General features: G+C 35.3%; 1 protein-coding gene across 1 annotated transcript; it reads left to right on the forward strand.

The window, feature by feature from the left end:
* The first annotated feature begins 259 nt into the window (after window positions 1–259).
* On the forward strand, window positions 260–14,286 carry gpr137ba (G protein-coupled receptor 137Ba). Its single transcript, XM_079842296.1, has 7 exons — window positions 260–842; window positions 6,338–6,387; window positions 6,465–6,687; window positions 10,603–10,752; window positions 11,768–11,896; window positions 12,006–12,127; window positions 13,762–14,286. Exons 1-7 carry the CDS (start codon window positions 492–494, stop codon window positions 13,865–13,867), a joined length of 1,131 nt encoding a protein of 376 aa, XP_079698422.1. The 5' UTR covers window positions 260–491; the 3' UTR covers window positions 13,868–14,286.
* The last annotated feature ends 6,094 nt before the right edge of the window (window positions 14,287–20,380 follow it).

Raw genomic sequence — 20,380 nt, forward strand, 5'->3', positions numbered from 1 at the left:
CCCCTATGATTGATTACGAGCCAAGAACCATTTTTGGTGCCATATAGAACCTTTTTTTTTTACAGTGTAGCTGCAATTGCCCCTATAAAATGCAACTGTTGTTTCATTATGTAAAGAAAATAGTGTGTAGACACTGCCATACATACTGGGAAAGAGAAAGAAACACAAGCATCCCGTGGGAAGCTGGAGCACAGGGTTAAAGGTACAGTCGCGCACGTCAACACGGCGTCAGAGGGCCGTCCTCCCTCCCTCCGGCTTTCACTGCCCGCTGCACAATGAGCCTTCCTGCCAGCTGAATGCGGCTCACGCAGGAGGAAGTGCTGCATGCTTTCTTTTCCTCTTTCTTTCTCATTTCCTTCCCCTAAATCCCAGCGCTCAGTCAGTCTCTCAAGCTCGTCGTCTGCAGATCGGCTGTAGGGATTTTAACAGGAGAAGGAGGAGCCGGCAGACGAGGAAAAGCCCCTTCTCCCGGGCAGGAGGAAAGGAGACCCATGGAGAACGAGTCCCTCCCTCCTCTGCCCACCTTCAGCCCGGCTGTACCGCCGTATGTGAAGCTGGGTCTGACGGTGGTGTATACCGTCTTCTACTCGCTGCTCTTTGCGTTCGTGTATGCGCAGCTGTGGCTGGTTCTGCGGTACCGACACAAGCGCTTCAGCTACCAGACTGTGTTTCTGTTCTTGTGTCTGCTGTGGGCGGCTCTGCGTGCGCTGCTCTTCTCCTTTTATTTCAGAAACTGTGTGACGGCCAACACGCTGGGACCCTTCTCCTTCTGGCTGCTCTACTGCTTCCCCGTATGCCTGCAGTTCTTCACGCTCAGCCTCATGAACCTGTACTTCGCACAGGTGAGTTACACACACCTTCATGTGGTAAATCTGAGAGACTGCAGGTCACATGTACGTTTATGAGAGTGGGTTACACTATAAAAATAAAAAAAGTACTTTGCACAAAGCGAGACGAGATATTCTGTCTTACAGCTGATTATGCATAATTCATTCTAAAGAGAAATTATCCATTTTAATCTTTCACCAAAATGTATTCATTTACTCCAACGCTGAAACGACTTTCCTTTTTGCTTAAAGGGTTAGTTCACCCAAAAATGAAAATTCTGTCATTAATTACTCAAACTCATATCGTTGGACACCCGTCAGACCTCCGTTCATCTTCAGAACAGAAATGAAGATATTTTAGTGTAAATCTGATGGCTCTGAAAGGCCTCCATTGGCACAATGCACGGTTCACTCTCAAGACCCTTAAAAGACACTAAAGACGTCGTTACAAAGTCCATCTCACTACAGTGGTTCTACAATAACTTTATGAATCGGCGAGAATAGTTTTTGTGCGCAAAAAAACGCTAAATAACGACTTATATAGTGATGACGATTTCAAAACACGGCATCATGAAGCTTCGAAGCGTTATGAATCAGTGAGTCGAATCAGCAGTTTGGATCGCCAAATTTCAGCAGTTTGGCGGTTTGACACGCCATTCGAATCATCATTCGACTCACTGATTCATAACGCTTCGAAGCTTCATGATGCCGTGTTTTGAAATCGTCATCACTATGCAAGTCGTTATTTAGGGGTTTTTTGCGCACAAAAACTATTCTCGCCGATTCATAAAGTTATTGTAGAACCACTGTAGTGAGATGGACTTTGTAACGACGTCTTTAGTGTCTTTTAAGGGTCTTGAGAGTGAACCGTGCCATTGTGCCAATGGAGGCCTTTCAGAGCCATCAGATTTACACTAAAATATCTTCATTTGTGTTCTGAAGATGAACGGAGGTCTGACGGGTGTCCAACGACATGAGGGTCAGTCATTAATGACAGAATTTTCATTTTTGGGTGAACTAACCCTTTAACCTCTACCACCTCCAGTGTTATTTCACCATCAATTATATTTAAACTGGTTTGATGTTGACAATGCGCCTTTGCTTTTAATTGATTTTATATTTATGTATATATATAACTATCCATTTCAATCTGTGCAGATTTATTACAGTTTAAACAGGAAATTTCATTTTCAGGTCCATACACTGGGTTAAAAACAACCTAAGTTGGGTTGAAAAGGGACAAACCCAGCAAATGGGTTGTTTTAACCCAGAGGTTGGGTTAAATGTTTGCTTAAAACAACGCAGAGGTTGGGTTTGTCCATTTTCAACCCAACTTGGGTTGTTTTTAACCCAGCATTTTTTAGAGTGTGCTCAAAAAGTGAATAAATGGATTATAACCACTGCATAAATATAATTTAGTGTCACAAATTACAAAATATTAAATAAAAAATATTATCCAACTAAAATATAGTACAATCATTTCATTGAAATAAAATGTTCAATATATATATAAGGGCTGTCAAACGATTTACATAATATATGTGTACTGTGTATAAGTATTATGTATATATAAAAACACACATTCATGTATATTTAAGAAATATTTGCATGTATAAACTGTATATATATTTATATAATTTATATTATATAAATATTTTATATATAAATATAAAAAGAAATTCATAAATATATACAGTACATGCATGTGTGTGTGTATTTATATACTATTTATATATTTATATGTAATCGATTTGACAGCACTAATATTATATATATATATATATATATATATATATATATATATATATATATATATAATTTAAAATAATTCATTTCTTATATATTTTTATAAAAAAATATATTTATAATAATTCCCAAAATTTTATACGAATCATTTTCGTCATAATTTTCGTCAACAACCTTTTTTCACTGACGAAAACGAGATGATAACTAAATAAAAACTAGTGTTTGATGACAAAAACTATAACAAAAATCAACTCGTTTTCGTCAACAAATAAAAACGAGACGGAAATGTTAGTGAGGGACGATTAGGGAAGAGATGGGGTCAGAACTGATGATCTGTGTAACAGATGCTGATCTAACCGCTGGAAAACACACAGGCTCACACACACACAATCCAGCGCTCCAGAGCGGCTCAATCCATCAATAACACACATTTATATCAGGCAATTGTTTATGAACTAATGCTGATGAATAATGACAATGTTTACTTTACCATGTTTATATAGTAATATGTTTTAGACGGGCATATTTGATCTCCCTCATCTGAACTTGAATGAGCAGGCGCAGACATTTCAAAATAAGAGTCCTGGTGTATTTCGAGCTTGTTTATAAATAAAAGTCACGTATTATATATTTGTTTTGGTTACACAATAAACTGTATTTCATTTCATTCCCATTTAATTCAGAGTCAGGAGGAAAGACCAGTTTTTGACACATATTCAATAAAGTATCAGGGTTAAAATAGTTCACTAAAACCATTAAAAACTTGAAATGAAATAAATGTTGACTGAAATAAAAAATAAACAAACTTATTTGCAGCTTTAGCTTAATCTGATATGGCCTACTGACTAAAACAGAAATACAAAGTTATAAAAACTATTTTGATGTTTTTAAAAAACAAACAAAAAAGTGAATTGAGCTCTTTCGTGTATTTTTATGTCAAAAACAAAATGATGTCAAAATGTCAGTTCAAGTGACAGTCGGTTGTGTAATGCTTAAATGCTTAATGTATAACAATTGAACTAAACTCATTAGATTTTAGGAGACTAAAACTAGACTAAAACTAAAAACAATTCAGGTGACTAAAATATGACTAAAACTAAAATGGCATTTTAGTCAAAAGACTATGACTAAAACAAAATCAAAATTTGCTGTCAAAATTAACACTGACACACACACACACACACACACACACACTAGTGCTCACGTCAATTCAATTCCGATTTACATGTATTGTAACTTCTCAGAATTCATGTTATGCGTTATAGAACTATTCTTCCTGTTTTATTGTGATTAAAGCTGCATATGCAAATGAATCATATGTGTGGGAGTACAGCATGAGTAAAAAGAGAAGTGAAATCATTCACTGCGGTCCGATGCATTTACACTACACTGTAAAACACTACAGTAAAACCTGTGGATTATTTACCTGTCATTTATACGGGTCAGATCTGGTTAAAGCTCTGCTCTTTAAAGTAACAACTGTACTTTTTCACTTTTTACAGTATATAATGACACACTCAAACAGCCTGAATCTGATCATATGAGATAAAAGCATGTTGACATGTCAATGTTTATAACGGAGGCGAGCAGTAAACCTGGCGATCTTGCTAATGTTATGTTCAAAGTGATGCGTGACCTGAATGTGTCCTTAACACTAGAACCGCCACAGGGTAAAATTTACCCATGGCTGTTTTTCAAATGTACATAACAGATTTCCAATAACATATCCAAGTCTCCCAGTCACTGACTTTTACTAAAACTGTGTTATTGACAATCCCCTGTTGTTAAACCAGATTTAAAAACGGGGCATTTATACCTATAAGCGCCAGCTGGTCAAATGTACCCCTATATAATTCCTCTATTTTCGCGCTGTTTGAGCAACGCTTACTTTAAACAGTCACACAACGCACAGTCAAATAAAGATGTTTTAGCCTATTTATAAATGTTCAAACTTTGGATTAATTATACATTTTTGTTTTGCAATTTTGTATTGAGTATTGTTTGCTACTAGGGATGCAACAATCCAGTTAGTCCACGGTTCAATACATACCTCGGTTTTTAACCACGGTTTTCGGTTCGGTTCGGTTTTTTGCTATTCTATTCTTAGGCGACAGGAACAGCAAGAGGTTAAGGAGAAAAAGGACTATTTTTTATTGCAATACTCTTTCTTTATTTTACTTAAAAGAATTGAAAACCTTACTTAAATTTTAAACTTTACTTAAAAAAAAACCCCTTGTACACATTCCTAGTGTATTGTATAATATAAAATAAATTTATATAAAGATTTACACTGGCAGCTCAGAGCTGTACAGCAGCATTTAAGTATGAAATTGAATGAATAAATGTAAAAATAAAACACTACATAGACTTCACAATAAAATATACATTGATTCTTATTAAAGCTACTGTATTAGTTTTTCAGTCAAGAGCAGTGAGTGATTTTCTCTTTGTCTTTTGTTGTTTTATTAACATTAAAGGGATAGTTCACTCAAAAAGGAAAATTCTGTCATCGAGAAATGAATACAGGTTTGGAACAATATTAGAGTGAGTAAATAATTACATAACTGTAGAGGTGAACTGTCCCTTTAAGGACAGCGTGTTCACTATAGGCTGCGCTGCTGTCAGTTTAAGACCTGCACGCATCTAATATACAGACACACGCAGATTTTACTTTCACTTTAGACATAACCGACTGTGTTTATGTTAACCTTGTGTGTATTTGACAGTATTAGCGCAGTAAGACAACTGAGTCCAGTAATCACGTGTTTGACAGGCGTTTAGTGCGCGCGCTCGAAAAAGCGCATGTTAAAACCGCGCACGCAAATGAGCCGGCAAGGCTTTAAAACGCATGCAAATAATGAACTTTGGTGATTGTGAATATCTGTAGTGTCCCGTGAGTATAACTCTACCACTAACGTGTGATGTGAATGTATGTTGCGTTGTTCAGTATTGTGATGGAGGAAAATGATAGAATTTGCAGAAAAATTATGAATTCAATGCAAAACCGAAAAACCGCAATTCACAAGCGCGTATTGAACCGTGAATGCCGGACCGAACAGTTCAATATTATATTGAGAATTGTGGCATCCCTATTTGCTACTGTGTTGCTATTTTTTCAAGTCTGCCCGTTTCCTGAAAGAAGAAAAAAATCCGATATGATGGAATGAATAAAACAATTTTCATGTTTATGTTTATTTGTGTTGTTCTCTTATTCAAATTATAAATGATATAACTATACAAATGAATTATTAATTAGGTCAAACTGTGCGCTTGAATTCGTATGTTATCCTTATCGTAAATTGTCTTACATCTTATGCATGCGGTGGATTTATTATTGCTCTTCATTGTCTATTTAGGGTATTTTAGTAATTTAAATAACATGGGTTATCTCAATATGGGATTAATGACATTTTATTATAATATTACACCACCCAAATATGTATTTATTTCCATCTAATTCTCGTCGTCATTGCAGGCTGGTTTAGCCTATAGTCAGCAAAAAGTGATTAGTGTAACCTGCTTAAAATAGCATAAAACAACAGGACAAAAACATAGTTGATGACTAAAAATAATCATTTCATGACTCTATACATTACTTTGTGAAGACAGTGGCATAATACAGTGACATATTACGTTTTTTAGCCGTGTCAATACAGTAATAATCTGCATGGGTAAATTTTACCCGCTGGCGGTTTTAGGTATACAGCGACCTCTGGAGGTTCTAGTGTTATTTACACTAACGTATTGCTTGTTTTCTGGCACAGGTCATTTTCAAGGCAAAGTCTAAATATTCACCAGAACTTCACAAGTACAGGTGAATATGAATCCATAAAATGATCATCTAAACTTCTGAAAGTAACATGTTTAACTATAGATGTCTTGTGTCGTCAGGCTGCCGCTGTACCTGCTCTTCCTGTGCATCAGCATCGTCTTCCTGCTGGTGAACTTGACCTGTGCGCTGCTGGTGAAGATGACGAAGGCCGACACGGAGACTGTAGTGCTGGTGCGCGTGGCCATCAATGACACTCTGTTTGTCCTCTGTGCCGTCTCACTCTCACTGTGTCTCTACAAGATCGCCAAGATGTCTTTGGCCAACATCTACCTGGAGTCCAAGGTAATGAAACACAAATAAAACCGCAAGATTAACCCTCTGGGGTTCTTCATTTATGGCTCACACTCAGGACCTTCGGGTCAAAAATGACCCGGAGGGCGGGATTAAGATAAAAAAAGATTTGAGTAAAATCAATGAAATATAGTTTTGATCAATAATATTTTTTATTTTCTTTTTTGGTGTTTTGAGATAATTTTATGGTTTATAATTAATATTTATGCAATAATTATGACCCATTTTTCCCATTGAATATAATAAAAAATGTATATATATATATATATATATATATATATATATATATATATATATATATATATATATATATATATATATATATATATATATATATATATATATATATATATATATATATATATATAATTATTATTTTTTTATTATTAAAGCTGTATTTCATTTTAGAGTCAAGCCTAGGCCTCATGAAAGCAATTTTTTAAATGAGATCGTGGCATCTGGTGGACACATTGAGCATTTCTATCACGCAATAGCACATTTTTACCACTATAGTGGATCTTGCGTTTTATAAAAAAATGTAAAAAATCGTAGCTTCATCGGAATGGTCCGAAACTTGGTGACTTTATTGGTACTTGGTATATGAAAAAAATTGGGGACAGGATTTGAAAAGTCTAAGTGGTCGTAAAAAAAATAGTCACACTCAGGACCTTCGGGTCAAAAACGACCCCCATAGGAAATGAACGGGAAATTCGTTTTTTTGTGCATACAATCTACAAATCAGCCAGGATGCAGAAAAAAGGACTCAATAGTGAAGGGGTGAATCTCTAAAACATCAAGAGTGCAAAACAGACAAAAAAAACTCACACACACTTATACACACAAAAACACACGCGTGCCATTCCAAAAGCTAATTGTGTGTGTGTGTGTTTTTTTGTCTGTTTTGCACTCTTGATGTTTTAGAGATTCACCCCTTCACTGTTGAGTCCTTTTTTTCTGCATCCTGGCTGATTTGTAGATTGTATGCACAAAAAAACTCTGTATTTTCATATGTTTGCCTATTTCCCATTCATTTCCTATGGGGGTCATTTTTGACCCGAAGACCTTGAGTGTGACTATTTTTTTACGACCACTTAGACTTTTCAAGTCCTGTCCCCAATTTTTTTTGGTGTTCATATACCAAGTACCAAAAAAGTCACCAAGTTCCGGACCATTCCGATGAAGCTACGATTTTTTACATTTAAAAAAAAAAAATTTGGGTCAGAAATGACCGGAGAACCCCAGAGTGTTAAAGTCAACATGAATACACTACCACATATACAGAGGAAGACGGGGGTGTTATACAAAGAGAGCACTTTATAACATCATGCTAACATTCTCAAAACATTATTTCTGAATGTTCAAAACTTGTTTTTTTTCTTGGTTGTGCGAGCATCAAAGGAACTTCCGTTTTGAACGGAAGGATTTCAGACTTAAGAACAAATGGTGAAACCAAAAAAAGTACAGAGTTAGTTTCAAACTAGCTAGTAGTTACTAAGCCTCTAGTGTGGACTTCATGTTCCAACCCTACCCAGATCACTTTGAATGAAATGTAATGTTACCGGAAGAACGTTTGTTCATAACTCTGAGAGAACCTTGACACAACGTTTGCTAAAGTACTGAGAGCATTCCCTGTTAGCTGGGTTGCACATTTTTGAATCCTAAAATCTCAGAACAAATGAATGATCCATTTCAACAGGCAAAGCATTTTAATGGGCTAACCAGAAGGAAACGGCCTCTTTAAAAAAGATAGTATGGAAAAGGATTTACAGTTTATTTTCCATATACTTTCCCATGGAAGCTTGCTTCCGCCACAGAATAAAATATTTAAAAAGATAATTGCAACTTTTTATCTCAGAATTGTGAGTTATAAAGTCAGAATTGTGAGTTATAAAGTCAAGATTGTGAGTTATAAAGTCAATTTCTGACATAAAAAGTGAGAATTGTGAGTTATAAAGTCAATTTCTGAGATAAAAAGTGAGAATTGTGAGTTATAAAGTAAATTTCTGACGTAAAAAGTGAGAATTGTGAGATATAAAGTCAATTTCTGAGATAAAAAGTCAGAATTGTGAGTTATAAAGTCAATTTCTGAGATAAAAAGTCAAAATTGTGAGTTATAAAGTCAGAATTGTGAGATTTAAAGTCAATTTCTTAGATTAAAAGTCAGAATTGTGAGATATAGTGAGAATTGTGAGTTATAAAGTCAAGATTGTGAGTTATAAAGTCAGACTTGTGAGATCTAAAGTCAATTTCTGAGATAAAAAGTCAAAATTGTGAGTTATATAGTTAGAATTGTGAGATATAAAGTCAAGATTGTGAGATGTAAAGTACATTTCTGAAATAAAAAGTCAAAATTGTGAGTTATAAAGTGAGAATTGTAAGATATCAAGTCAGAATTGTGAGATAAAACGTCAAAATTGTGTTATAAAGTGAGAATTGTGAGTTATTACGTCAAGATTGTGAGTTATAAAGTCAGAATTTATAAAGTCAGAATTGTGAGTTATAAAGTCTGAATTGTGAGTTATAAAGTCAGAATTGTGAGATATAAAGTCAATTTCTGAGATAAAAAGTCAAAATTGTGAGATATAAAGTCAGACTTGTGAGATATAAAGTCAATTTCTGAAATAAAAAGTCAGAATTGTGAGATATAAAGTCAGAATTGTGAGTTATAAAGTCAATTTCTGAGATAAAAAGTCAAGATTCTGAGATAAAGTCTGAATTGTGAGTTATAAAGTCAGAATTGTGAGATAAAGTCAATTTCTGAGATAAAAAGTCAAAATTGTGAGTTATAAAGTCAGAATTGTGAGATATAGTGAGAATTGTGAGATATAAAGTCAAAATTGTGAGATATAAAGTCAGACTTGTGAGATATAAAGTCAATTTCTGAAATAAAAAGTCAGAATTGTGAGATAAAGTCAGAATTGTGTTATAAAGTGAGAATTGTGAGTTATTACGTCAAGATTGTGAGTTATAAAGTCAGAATTTATAAAGTCAGAATTGTGAGTTATAAAGTCTGAATTGTGAGTTATAAAGTCAGGATTGTGAGATATAAAGTCAATTTCTGAGATAAAAAGTCAAAATTGTGAGTTATAAAGTCAGAATTGTGAGATATAAAGTCAATTTCTGAGATAAAAAGTCAAAATTGTGAGATATAAAGTCAGACTTGTGAGATATAAAGTCAATTTCTGAGATAAAAAGTCAAAATTGTGAGATATAAAGTCAGACTTGTGAGATATAAAGTCAATTTCTGAAATAAAAAGTCAGAATTGTGAGTTATAAAGTCAGAATTGTGAGATATAAAGTCAATTTCTGAGATAAAAAGTCAAGATTCTGAGATAAAGTCAGAATTGTGAGTTATAAAGTCAGAATTGTGAGATATAAAGTCAATTTCTGAGATAAAAAGTCAAGATTCTGAGATAAAGTCAGAATTGTTAGATATAAAGTCAGAATTGTGAGATGTAAACTTGCAATTGCGAGAAAAATCGCATTTACCTTTTTTATTTTGTGGCGTAAACAAGCTTCTATACTTTCCATACATTTGTTGTCCCTTTGACAATGTGCCAGTCTTCCCAAGTCCACTCTATGTCCATCTAATGTCCATGAAATGCAGTTTTTAACCCTTTCTGAAGGCATGCATATTCCATCAATCAGTTAAAACAGATAAACACATCACATACAGGGTTGCAAGGGCACATTGTCAAACATCAAACCAGTTTAAAAAGAGTCATTCTCTTCAAACTCATTGTAAAAGCATTACAAACATAATGTTTTTTGAACCCCTCTATGGAGTGGAATAGATCCTAAAGCCAATGTGAATCCCCGTTCAAAAGATAGTATATTTTTATCCATTGTAAAATGAATTGGATGGTGTTTTGTACCAGAATTGAGTCTGACTTCACGTCTGTCCAGGGAACCTCTGTGTGTCAGGTGACTGTAATCGGAGCGACGGTGATCCTGCTGTACTCGTCCCGCGCGTGCTACAACTTAGTAGTGCTGGCACTGACAAAAATCAAGAACATCAACTCATTCGACTACGACTGGTACAACGTATCAGACCAAGTATGTGCCAAAAACCCATAACAGAAAGGTACAAAATGTGCAGGATCAATGCAAATTAAACTGTGGTAATATTTGTATCAGCTGTATCAAATGACAATAACCACAGAAATGACCATCTAAAAGGTTGATATGTTCAATGACTAACAACAGAATGCTATTGAACATGTAATAAAAAAATAAAGAAAAAGAAAAAATATATATATACACTGATCAGGCATAACATTATGACCACCTAAGTGAAGTCAATAACACTGATGATCTCTTCATCACCTGTTAGTGGGTGGGATATATTAGGCAGCAAGTGAACATTTTGTCCTCAGAGTTGATGTGTTAGAAGCAGGAAAAATGGGCAAGCGTAAGGATTTGAGCGAGTTTGACAAGGGCCAGATTGTGATGGTTGGATGGTGCGTGGCTTACCTGGGGAACACATGGCACCAGGTGCATTATGGGAAGAAGGCGAGCCGGAGGCAGTGATGATTTGGGCAATGTTCTGCTGGGAAATCTTGGGTCCTCCATCATGTGGATGTTACTTTGACACGTCCCTACCTACCTAAGCATTGTTGAGCCCATGTCCAGTCTCTCATGGAGACGGTTTTCCCTGTGGCTGTGGCTCTTTCAGCAGATAATGCGCCGCCACAAAGCACAAATGCTTCAGGAATGGTTTGAGGAGCACAACAACGAGTTTGAGGCGTTGACTCTGCCTCCAAATTCCCCAGATCTCAATCTAATCAAGCATCTGTGGGATGAGCTGAACAAACAAGTCCGATCCATGGAAACCCCACCTTGCAGCTTACAGGACTTAAAGGATCTGCTGCTAACATCTTGGTGCCAGATACCACAGCATACCTTCAGGGGTCCAGAGGAGTCCATGCCTCGACAGGGGACCAACGCAATATTAGATAATGTTATGCCTGATCGGTGTATATATATATATATTTTAAAAAATCAGGCTTTACAGGGTTAATGTGTCCTGATGAATTTGGCAATATTGCTGATTTCTTCTTTTATTCTACAGGCAGATCTGAAGTCGACGCTGGGCGATGCTGGTTATGTGGTTTTCGGGGTGATCCTGTTTGTTTGGGAGCTGCTGCCCACTTCCCTGGTGGTCTTCTTTTTCAGAGTCCGAAAGCCGGCTCAGGATCGGGTACGAGATTTATCATTTTTAAATGGTATAAATGATGTGACACTGAAGACTGTACATCACAGATGTTCAATAGCACTGACCTCAGACGTCTCGTCTCTCTGGTTTGTAGAGTGCAGCTGTGATCCCCGGGCACATGTTCTCATCAAGAGCTTATTTCTTTGACAACCCGCGCCGTTATGACAGCGATGACGACCTCGCATGGAGTATCATCCCACAAAACATTCAAGCCAGGTACACAAAAAAAAAAAATTTTTTTTACTGCTTGTTCAAATTCCTTAGTTAAAATGAGCTAGAGCAACACAATTGCTATATAACTTTAATTGTAAAAATTGACAAAATGTTTAAATTATGAGTCATAATAATTATGATAAAGTCAATTATGAGATCAGTTGAAATTGAGATTTAAAAAATTAATTATGACATGCTCAATTCTAATTATGACAGCCAAATTTATGAGATTTAAAGTAAAAATTATTATATAAAATGTTTAAATTATGAGTCATAATTATGAGATAAAAAGTCAATTATGAGATAAAATTTTTTGATACAATTTGAAATTAAATCGAAATTATGAGATTAAAAGTCAAAATTATGACACGCTAAATCAAGGTTATGCCTTAAAAAATGAAATTATGATATACTAAATAGAAGTTATGAGATTAAAAGGTCAAAATTATGACAAAATACTGAAATTATAGGTCATAACTATGATAAAAAGTCCATTATGAGATAAACATTTTTAAATTATGACAGTCAAAATTGTGTTCAATCTACTTAAATATAAGTCAAATTGAAGTTTACTTGATCTGTTTGTGTTGAGATTACATGAATGATTTGTGTTGTATTAACTGGGCGGGGCTTGTTAGTTCCCAGCATGCTTTGCACATGGCTAAATCAAGAGAGAGTAAATGCTGTTATTTTATAGGTATAAGTGTTATTTTATGTATTTTTGAGCGAGATGAGGAAGGGGCAGACTTGATTGTGTTTAATAGTGTTTAATATTCAATTATGTTGGAATTATTAGAACAATTTAAATTACAGCGGGTTTCCATTGTGGAGAAGAGTGTGGACTAATACAACTCATGTCATGCTGAAGGAGCTTTTACTGCTTAGCATTTAAGATGCTAATGTGTGCTATTGCTAGCTAAAACTTTGTCAACTAGCTAGTGCAGTATCATAATTCAGTTGTGTAACATTAAAGTGTATGCAATTGAAGTGGATGAATGAATATATGAAATTGAATGCCTGAATCATGCCAGAGAGCCGTATAAAATTCCCTATGAGATACTTATTTAAATCACTTCAAATGTATTCATTCTATGATGTTGAAGTTACATGAACAAATTATGTTTGTTTAACTTAATGGATTCACAATTAAATCATGTACATCCAACACAATTTGGTGTTCAGTCTTAAATTAATCACTTAAAATCAATATGAAATCAAGTGTCATAATATTTACTTATTAATTGCACATTCCTGGTCACGTTGTAAATGATTAATCTGTATAAAAAACATCTGAAATTTTAATTTCAATGTTAGACAACATCATACACTTCATGAGTTAACGCACCGGTGCCTAAACCGATACTTAAAAAAAAGAACCACAAAACGACGTTGGATGACGTTAAAGAAAAATAAACAATTATTATAAAGTGATGTGGTTGAAAACACTGAATAGTTGTGATATGTGGCATCTGTCTCTGGCACCGAAATCTGCGTTCGGTCCGGTTACATACCGGTCATATAGGAACCAGTACCATATTGGCACCGGGTTTCGGTACCCAACCAGTATGAGTGTGACCACCACAGGGTTTATTTGACCAGAAGCGTTTAATTCATTGCCTATTGCTCTTCATTTACAGTCTTACGCCGGACAGCCATGATTGGAGCTCTCGGAACAACAGTTTCACCGCCTATGTGGAAGGAGAAGAGACTCATCTCGCACCAGAGGAGTTAAATCCCTACTAGCACTTTCCCAATGAGGAGTCTGATTATTTTGCACATTCCCGTCACTGTGGCTTCAGTCATGGGTAATAGTACATACCACAGATTATTTATTAGAGTATCTCATTATAATACAACAGTTGGGAATCAGATCCTTACCGTTTTCAAGTCCTCGTCTGGGTGAAGCGCTGCGTTATGTTTCCGTAGAAGTAAATGTGATTTCAAAAACACAATCCTGGGGAGAGATCAATCAAATAATTACCATGGAAACGGTTCCGCCCACTCCCATGATGCACTGCAAATTAATTAATAGAGTCGGCCTCCCTGCATTCCACATGCTTACATTTAAATATTTGTATTAAATATTTGTTTTTAAATAATGCTGTCAAATCGAATAATCGCGATTAATCGCGTCCAAAAAATAGTCTTTACATAATAAATATGTGTGTACTGTGTATAGTTATTATGTATATATAAAATAAATTAAATATATATGCATGCAACTATTTCTTAAATTTATACATGCATGCGTGTGTATTTATATATATAATATAATATAGTTATTAAATTATATATATATATATATATATATATATATATATATATATATATATATATATATATATATATATATATATATATATATATATATAATAACTATACACAGTACACACACATATATTATGTAGACACAAACTTTAATTTTGGATGCGATTAATCGATTTTACAGCACTATTTTTATTTAAATATAAACCTAAAATGTCTTATAATCAGTGACTGTAAGTCAATAGTTTTATATTGCACAGTTGTCTTTGCAATGCCTTATAGGAAAAGTAGTTCATTGCTTCATTAAAGAAGTTAAGTATAATTTCTTATACCTTCGTCTTTTCATCCTATAGAGAAAATTAATGGGAGTGAAAAAGTGTGGGTTCATAATAGCGTTAAATTCTTACACTAGCTTTGTTTCCATCCACCTATTTTTATGCGCATTTTGGGAAATAGCATAAAAAAATGCCGAATGGAAACAGCAAGATGCGCATAAATTAAAAAAATGCGGATACATTTTCTATCCGATACGAAACATGAGCATAAACTACGATGGAAATGCATTTATCGAATAAATTCCTAATGCGCATAAAAAAAATTATGTGATTTTCGCGATGTGACAGCCTAACTTTACTAACCAGCGGAAAAATCTTGTTTGCAAAGCATCTGAAATGCTGTTTTGGTCATTCGTGAAGTGTGTCCCAACATTAACCACACCAATTTTGGAGTCTCTAAAACAATCCCTCTAGCGCCACCACCTGTCCAAATTTGCACTCATGTTTATGCTAATAACTTTTGAACCATAATGGCTAGAAACGACATGACAATTTTCCCGCCATTTTAATAACCGAAAAAACAATTTTTTCGAACTCCTCCAAGGCTGTTGCTCTGATTTTCACGAAAATTAAACCAGATCATCTTCAGACCATGCCAACAAAAAGTAATGGAATTCAAGTTGATCCGTACAACCGTTCGCAAACAACGCGCAAACAAATTTTACGTAGCGGTTGCGAAAATACACTTAAGGCTATATCTCTGCAACGCTTCATCGTATTCTAACCAAACTTGGTACACGTCATCACAAGCATGAACTGAGGCAACAAGCAGCGTTTCAGCACAGCACCACCTACTGGTCAAGATATGAAAAATTGCTATTTTTGCTTATAACTTCTGAGCCATTTATCCAAATATATCCTTAGATTCGTCCTGCCGAGTCGACTGATATCCAATTTTACCATATCGGCAATTTTGGCTGTCGGACATTTTAAATTATGTGCTAAAATGCTGTATTTTATGAACACATGAACGTATTGTTACGAAACTCGGTATGGGCCATCACCACGATGCCCTGAAGTAGCCTGAGAAGTTTAGAAACTTCGAAACAGCGCCACCTAAAGGAGAATATTTTTTTTCAAATGCTTATAACTTTGGGTGTGGTTGACTTATTTTCATGGGAGTAACTTTTTTTGTCTCCTGAATCCTTGCAGAGTCCAACGATACCAGATTTGCCAGGTTTCGGCGTATGGTTTGTGCAGTGTTATAATTTAGCGCTTAAAAAAGCGTTAGCTGGTATCTTCGAAACTGCTAGTCCGATCGAGACGAAACCAGGGTCAGAAGTTCTTAAACATAGGTTGATAGGTACATGATAATACACAAATTTCAAAATATTGATAGTAAGGGGTAGTAAAATCCAATCAAAGTCTCAAAATGAGATATTTTCACCAAAATTGACACATACATGTATGGGCTCACTCCAAAGACACATAAAAAATGGTAGGATTGTGCCTCTTGGTGGCACTATAATAGAACAAAACATGAAATTCTCTGAGTTTCTCTGAGACGCAAATCATTTATTATATACGGTGGCTTCTCCTATGTTTCTTAATGATTTTTAGCGGTAGTTTATGAGGAAGTGACGATTATGTTCTCTGAGTCACTGGATGGAAACGGTGCTTTATTCGCAAATGTTTTATGCGATATTACAATTTTGCGCACAAGTTACATTCGCAACTTTGGATGGAAACATAGCTACTGTCTAAGAATATATGAATTAATATATTATGTATACTAGATAAGTATACTAACATTCCCCTTTGTTTTGCTGCTCTATAAACAAAATCAGCATCTTCATTTCAGCTCTAGGACACAAACCTGTTTAACAAAACTTGGCCTGAACTGTGAAACATTACTGACGCTCTCCCATTGGAAAATTTCTATTTTTGGAGATACACATTTTTCTATAGACAACTGCATTAACAGAATGATAATTTTATGAAGACAATAAAAAGTATTTATTTTGAAATGTTCAGAATTAGGGGTTGGATTGTTGTCCATTGTTTTTATAAATACATTTTTAGTGTTTGATTGTACAGTTTGTTAGCTTTTGCACTTGTGTGTCACTTTGAAAGACTTTGTTTGACTTTGTTTTCTACATTAATAAAAGAGAAATTATCAAAATGACTTGTCTAGAGATTCAGTGAAGCCTGTGGCTGATTGACACAGAGACAGAAACATGCATTATTTCAGCAAAAATAAAATAATAATGACTGATTTTATAGGTTTTTAACAAATATAATGCTGTGTAAAAGTCTGACAATAAGCAGCAGCGTGTGCTTTATACAATGGAAGTACAACAATGGAAGTAATGTTGTTCTTGCCAATAATATGCTCATTCATAACTTATTCTTTGGACGCACACTGTAACTGCTCGTCCATTATAAAAGAGTGTTGTTTGGTCAAACGCCTCCATTCATTGAGACGTACAACAGAGCGCTTGGGCTCACAGTGACGTACTGTTGGCATGTTTCTCTCTGGAAAAAGAAAGCTTCATAAATAAACTCAAATCTATGATAAGCAGGGCTCGACATTAATGCTTGTCCGCTTGTCCGGGACAAGTGAAGTGAAGGGGCAAGTGAAAGATAATTTTACTTGCCCGACCGGACAAGTATCCTGATTAAAACGTCAAAAAATAACTAGGGAATCACCAAAATGCAAGAATGATTCTGCATTCATATAGTGTAAGTTGCGTTCGATAGTGGATAATAATAATATATAATGTAATGTATAATAAACTGACGGTAACAAGGTTGCGCTGAGAAAACGAAAACAAATGAGCGCCTCTCACACAAAGAAACTCAGTTAACATACATGGTTACAATTTTTGTTAGACCGATATATCGGCTGATATTTGCGATTTTTACGTGTATCTGCATCGGCTGATACAATGCTGCTGCGTTCGCCGATATTTTTTTCCCTGCATTATTTACAGACAGGCATCCACAGGGCAGCTCTCACCGTCTTCAAACTGTCTTGCTCTCCCTCGCGCATATTAATCAAAATCAATTGAGAATTGACACGATGGTAAAAGGTGGAAAGACTGAAGTTTCACGTGGAGCATTGGGAGATTTTTTCCTGAATTACCGCTGGTGTTGCTCTACAAGAGATTACGTTCAGTGCACCTACACTCTAAACAATGCTGGGTTAAAAATAACCCAAGTTGGGTTGAAAATGGACTAATCCAGCAATTGGGTTGTTTTAACCCAGCGATTGGGTTGTTTTAAGCAAACATTTAACCCAACCGCTGGGTCAAAGCAACCCAATAGCTTTTAGAGTGTAACCATTAAATGACTAGGTTGTAAATAGTTTTAAATGAAGTATAGTACAGTCAGTGTGCACTTTATTATGCTGCTTGCTTGTTGATACTGTGTGCAATAGTGTAATTATTTTATTTATGCTTAAATATTTATTTTCAGAATTTATTTTCACCACTGAACTCTTTTTTTTTTTCTTGTTCTACCTCACCCGTTTTTATTATTTGTTAAATATAGTTTTTTTTTAGTTCAATAAATGTTCCTTTTTTAAATGGTAAATTTTTCATTGTTATCATCATGATCATTGTGTCATTTTTATGATGTAAATTGAGGGAGCAAAAGCAGTATCGGCTCCAAATATCGGCTCAAGAAAATCGGCAGCCCGTATCGCTCATCGGCTAAGGCTGATGAAAAAAAATTGATATCGGCATCGGCATTAAAAAATCCATATCGGTCGATCCCTAGTTACAATTACAACTTGTGGAGCTTTTATATTTATAACATATGATACAGTTAAGCAACTTCACACAACCAAGAGTGATGTTTTCCTGAATACCATCACGACTGAAAATGACACTGATTTCATATGACAAACAAAGATCACAGCAGAACCATAACGCATCTCCTGTTACTGAATGATTCAGCGTTTGAATGAATCGTTTGAATGAATGACTCAATGACTCACTCATTAAGAGGGTCACCTGCTGCCACCTACTGGTAGTTTAGTTTCATGTTTAACTCTTAATCACCCCTTGGGGTCCAGCTGACCCCGCTGGACTTTTCCTTCATTTTTAAAAAAGTGTTCCCTTCATCTCAGGGGTATGAGACTATGACTTTTCCTAAATGATCTATCTAAACATGCACAAAAAATCTGGGCTTGATTTGGTTGTTCTAAAGGTGTGTACAATTTTTTTTTACCATTTAAGGTCCTCAGGGTCAGATTGACCCTACATTGAAAATGAATGGAAAAATAAAAACATTTTCACTTTGTCACAAAAACAAAACAAAATCCAATATAAATCTGAAAATTTCTACATTTAAATCAAGGTCTGGTCCTAGAGCATAAACACAAAGTGGAACGAACTTTCTATCTCTCTCTCTCTCTCACACACACACACACACACACACACACACACACACACACACACACACACACGTGTGTGACTGCAACACAGAGCATTTTCATAGAAATTGGCAAATACAATCAATAATTCAACTACAATCAACTAATACTAGAGCACAAATGCAACATGCATGTTCACACACACACACACACACACACACACACACACACACACACACACACACACACACACACACACACACACACACACACACACACACACACAATCAATGAAGTGAAAATGAAGTCCCTATGGACCTCTGTTGGATATATGTGGTCATTGCACTTTCTTTCTTTAACTGTAATTCCTAAGGTTTTTCCACAACCCATAGAGCAATGTCCAAAAACAATTTAGATTTAATTAAGATCCTCATTTAAGTGATTTTGTCATAAAAAAAATTTGATTTTAATGAGCCAATTTATGGCCTAGTTAAGTAATTGTGCAGTAAATAGCGTTGCCACCCGTCCCGGTTTTCCCGGTATTGTTCTCTTTTTTGAGCGTCTGTCCCGGAAAATGTATATTCTTTCCCGGGACACAAATTGTCCCGTTTTTTTGTGAAAATGTACTTCTAAAGTAGAATTTCCTGGCTTCAAATTAAACCATTTCCTTAAACTGTTTCTGTGTTTTCTTCATGGTTATGTATCCAATCCTGTGTGCTGTCGGTCGGTCGCACGCACGCATCCATCCACGCACATGCAGGATAAAACCGTGTTCAGTTGTTAGCTTTTTTTAAACTTTATATTAACTCAGTTTTGTGAAATGGGGGGAGAGACGGACTAGGAGGATAACGCAACAAAATCGGATGAGCCACCGCCAGTGTCAAAGATAAAACGATTTACAATCTACAACTCAGACTGGGCGAAAAGAGAAAACTTTTCTGAATGAGTAAGGCCCTCCCCCAAGGAGACCCATTCTCCGCTACCTGCGTTTTGTGTCCTGCCAAAATTTCAGTTAAATATGAAGGAAAAAAAGCGCTGGAAAATCATGCAAAAACAAAGAAGCACCCGAGTTTAGTAGAAAATCTATAGCCATTGCAACGTTTATGACAAAGAAAGTGAGTCCTACAACTGTTAACATAGTATATTTGCAAATATGGGTTGACCCCCCCCAAAAAAAAACAAAAAAACAACATATTTTATCTGAGTGTCCCGGTTTTTCACAAATCAAAGGTGGCAACCCTAGCAGTAAATAGGTAAAAAACTAACAAATATCCACAAAAACACAGCATAAATGTAAAGTTGAGAAGTAAATAAAAAAAATTATATATAGTTTTCCAT

This window comes from Gobio gobio (genome assembly GCF_949357685.1).
Source record: "Gobio gobio genome assembly, chromosome: 18".
Lineage (NCBI taxonomy): Eukaryota > Metazoa > Chordata > Actinopteri > Cypriniformes > Gobionidae > Gobio > Gobio gobio.

Excerpts from the sequence above, each read along its gene's own strand:
- gpr137ba (XM_079842296.1), top strand. The coding sequence starts at position 492 with ATGGAGAACGAGTCCCTCCCTCCTCTGCCCACCTTCAGCCCGGCTGTA. Across the intron at positions 10,753-11,767 it reads GGTACAACGTATCAGACCAA|GCAGATCTGAAGTCGACGCT; the intron begins GTATGTGCCAAA and ends TTTATTCTACAG. Across the intron at positions 11,897-12,005 it reads GAAAGCCGGCTCAGGATCGG|AGTGCAGCTGTGATCCCCGG; the intron begins GTACGAGATTTA and ends TCTGGTTTGTAG.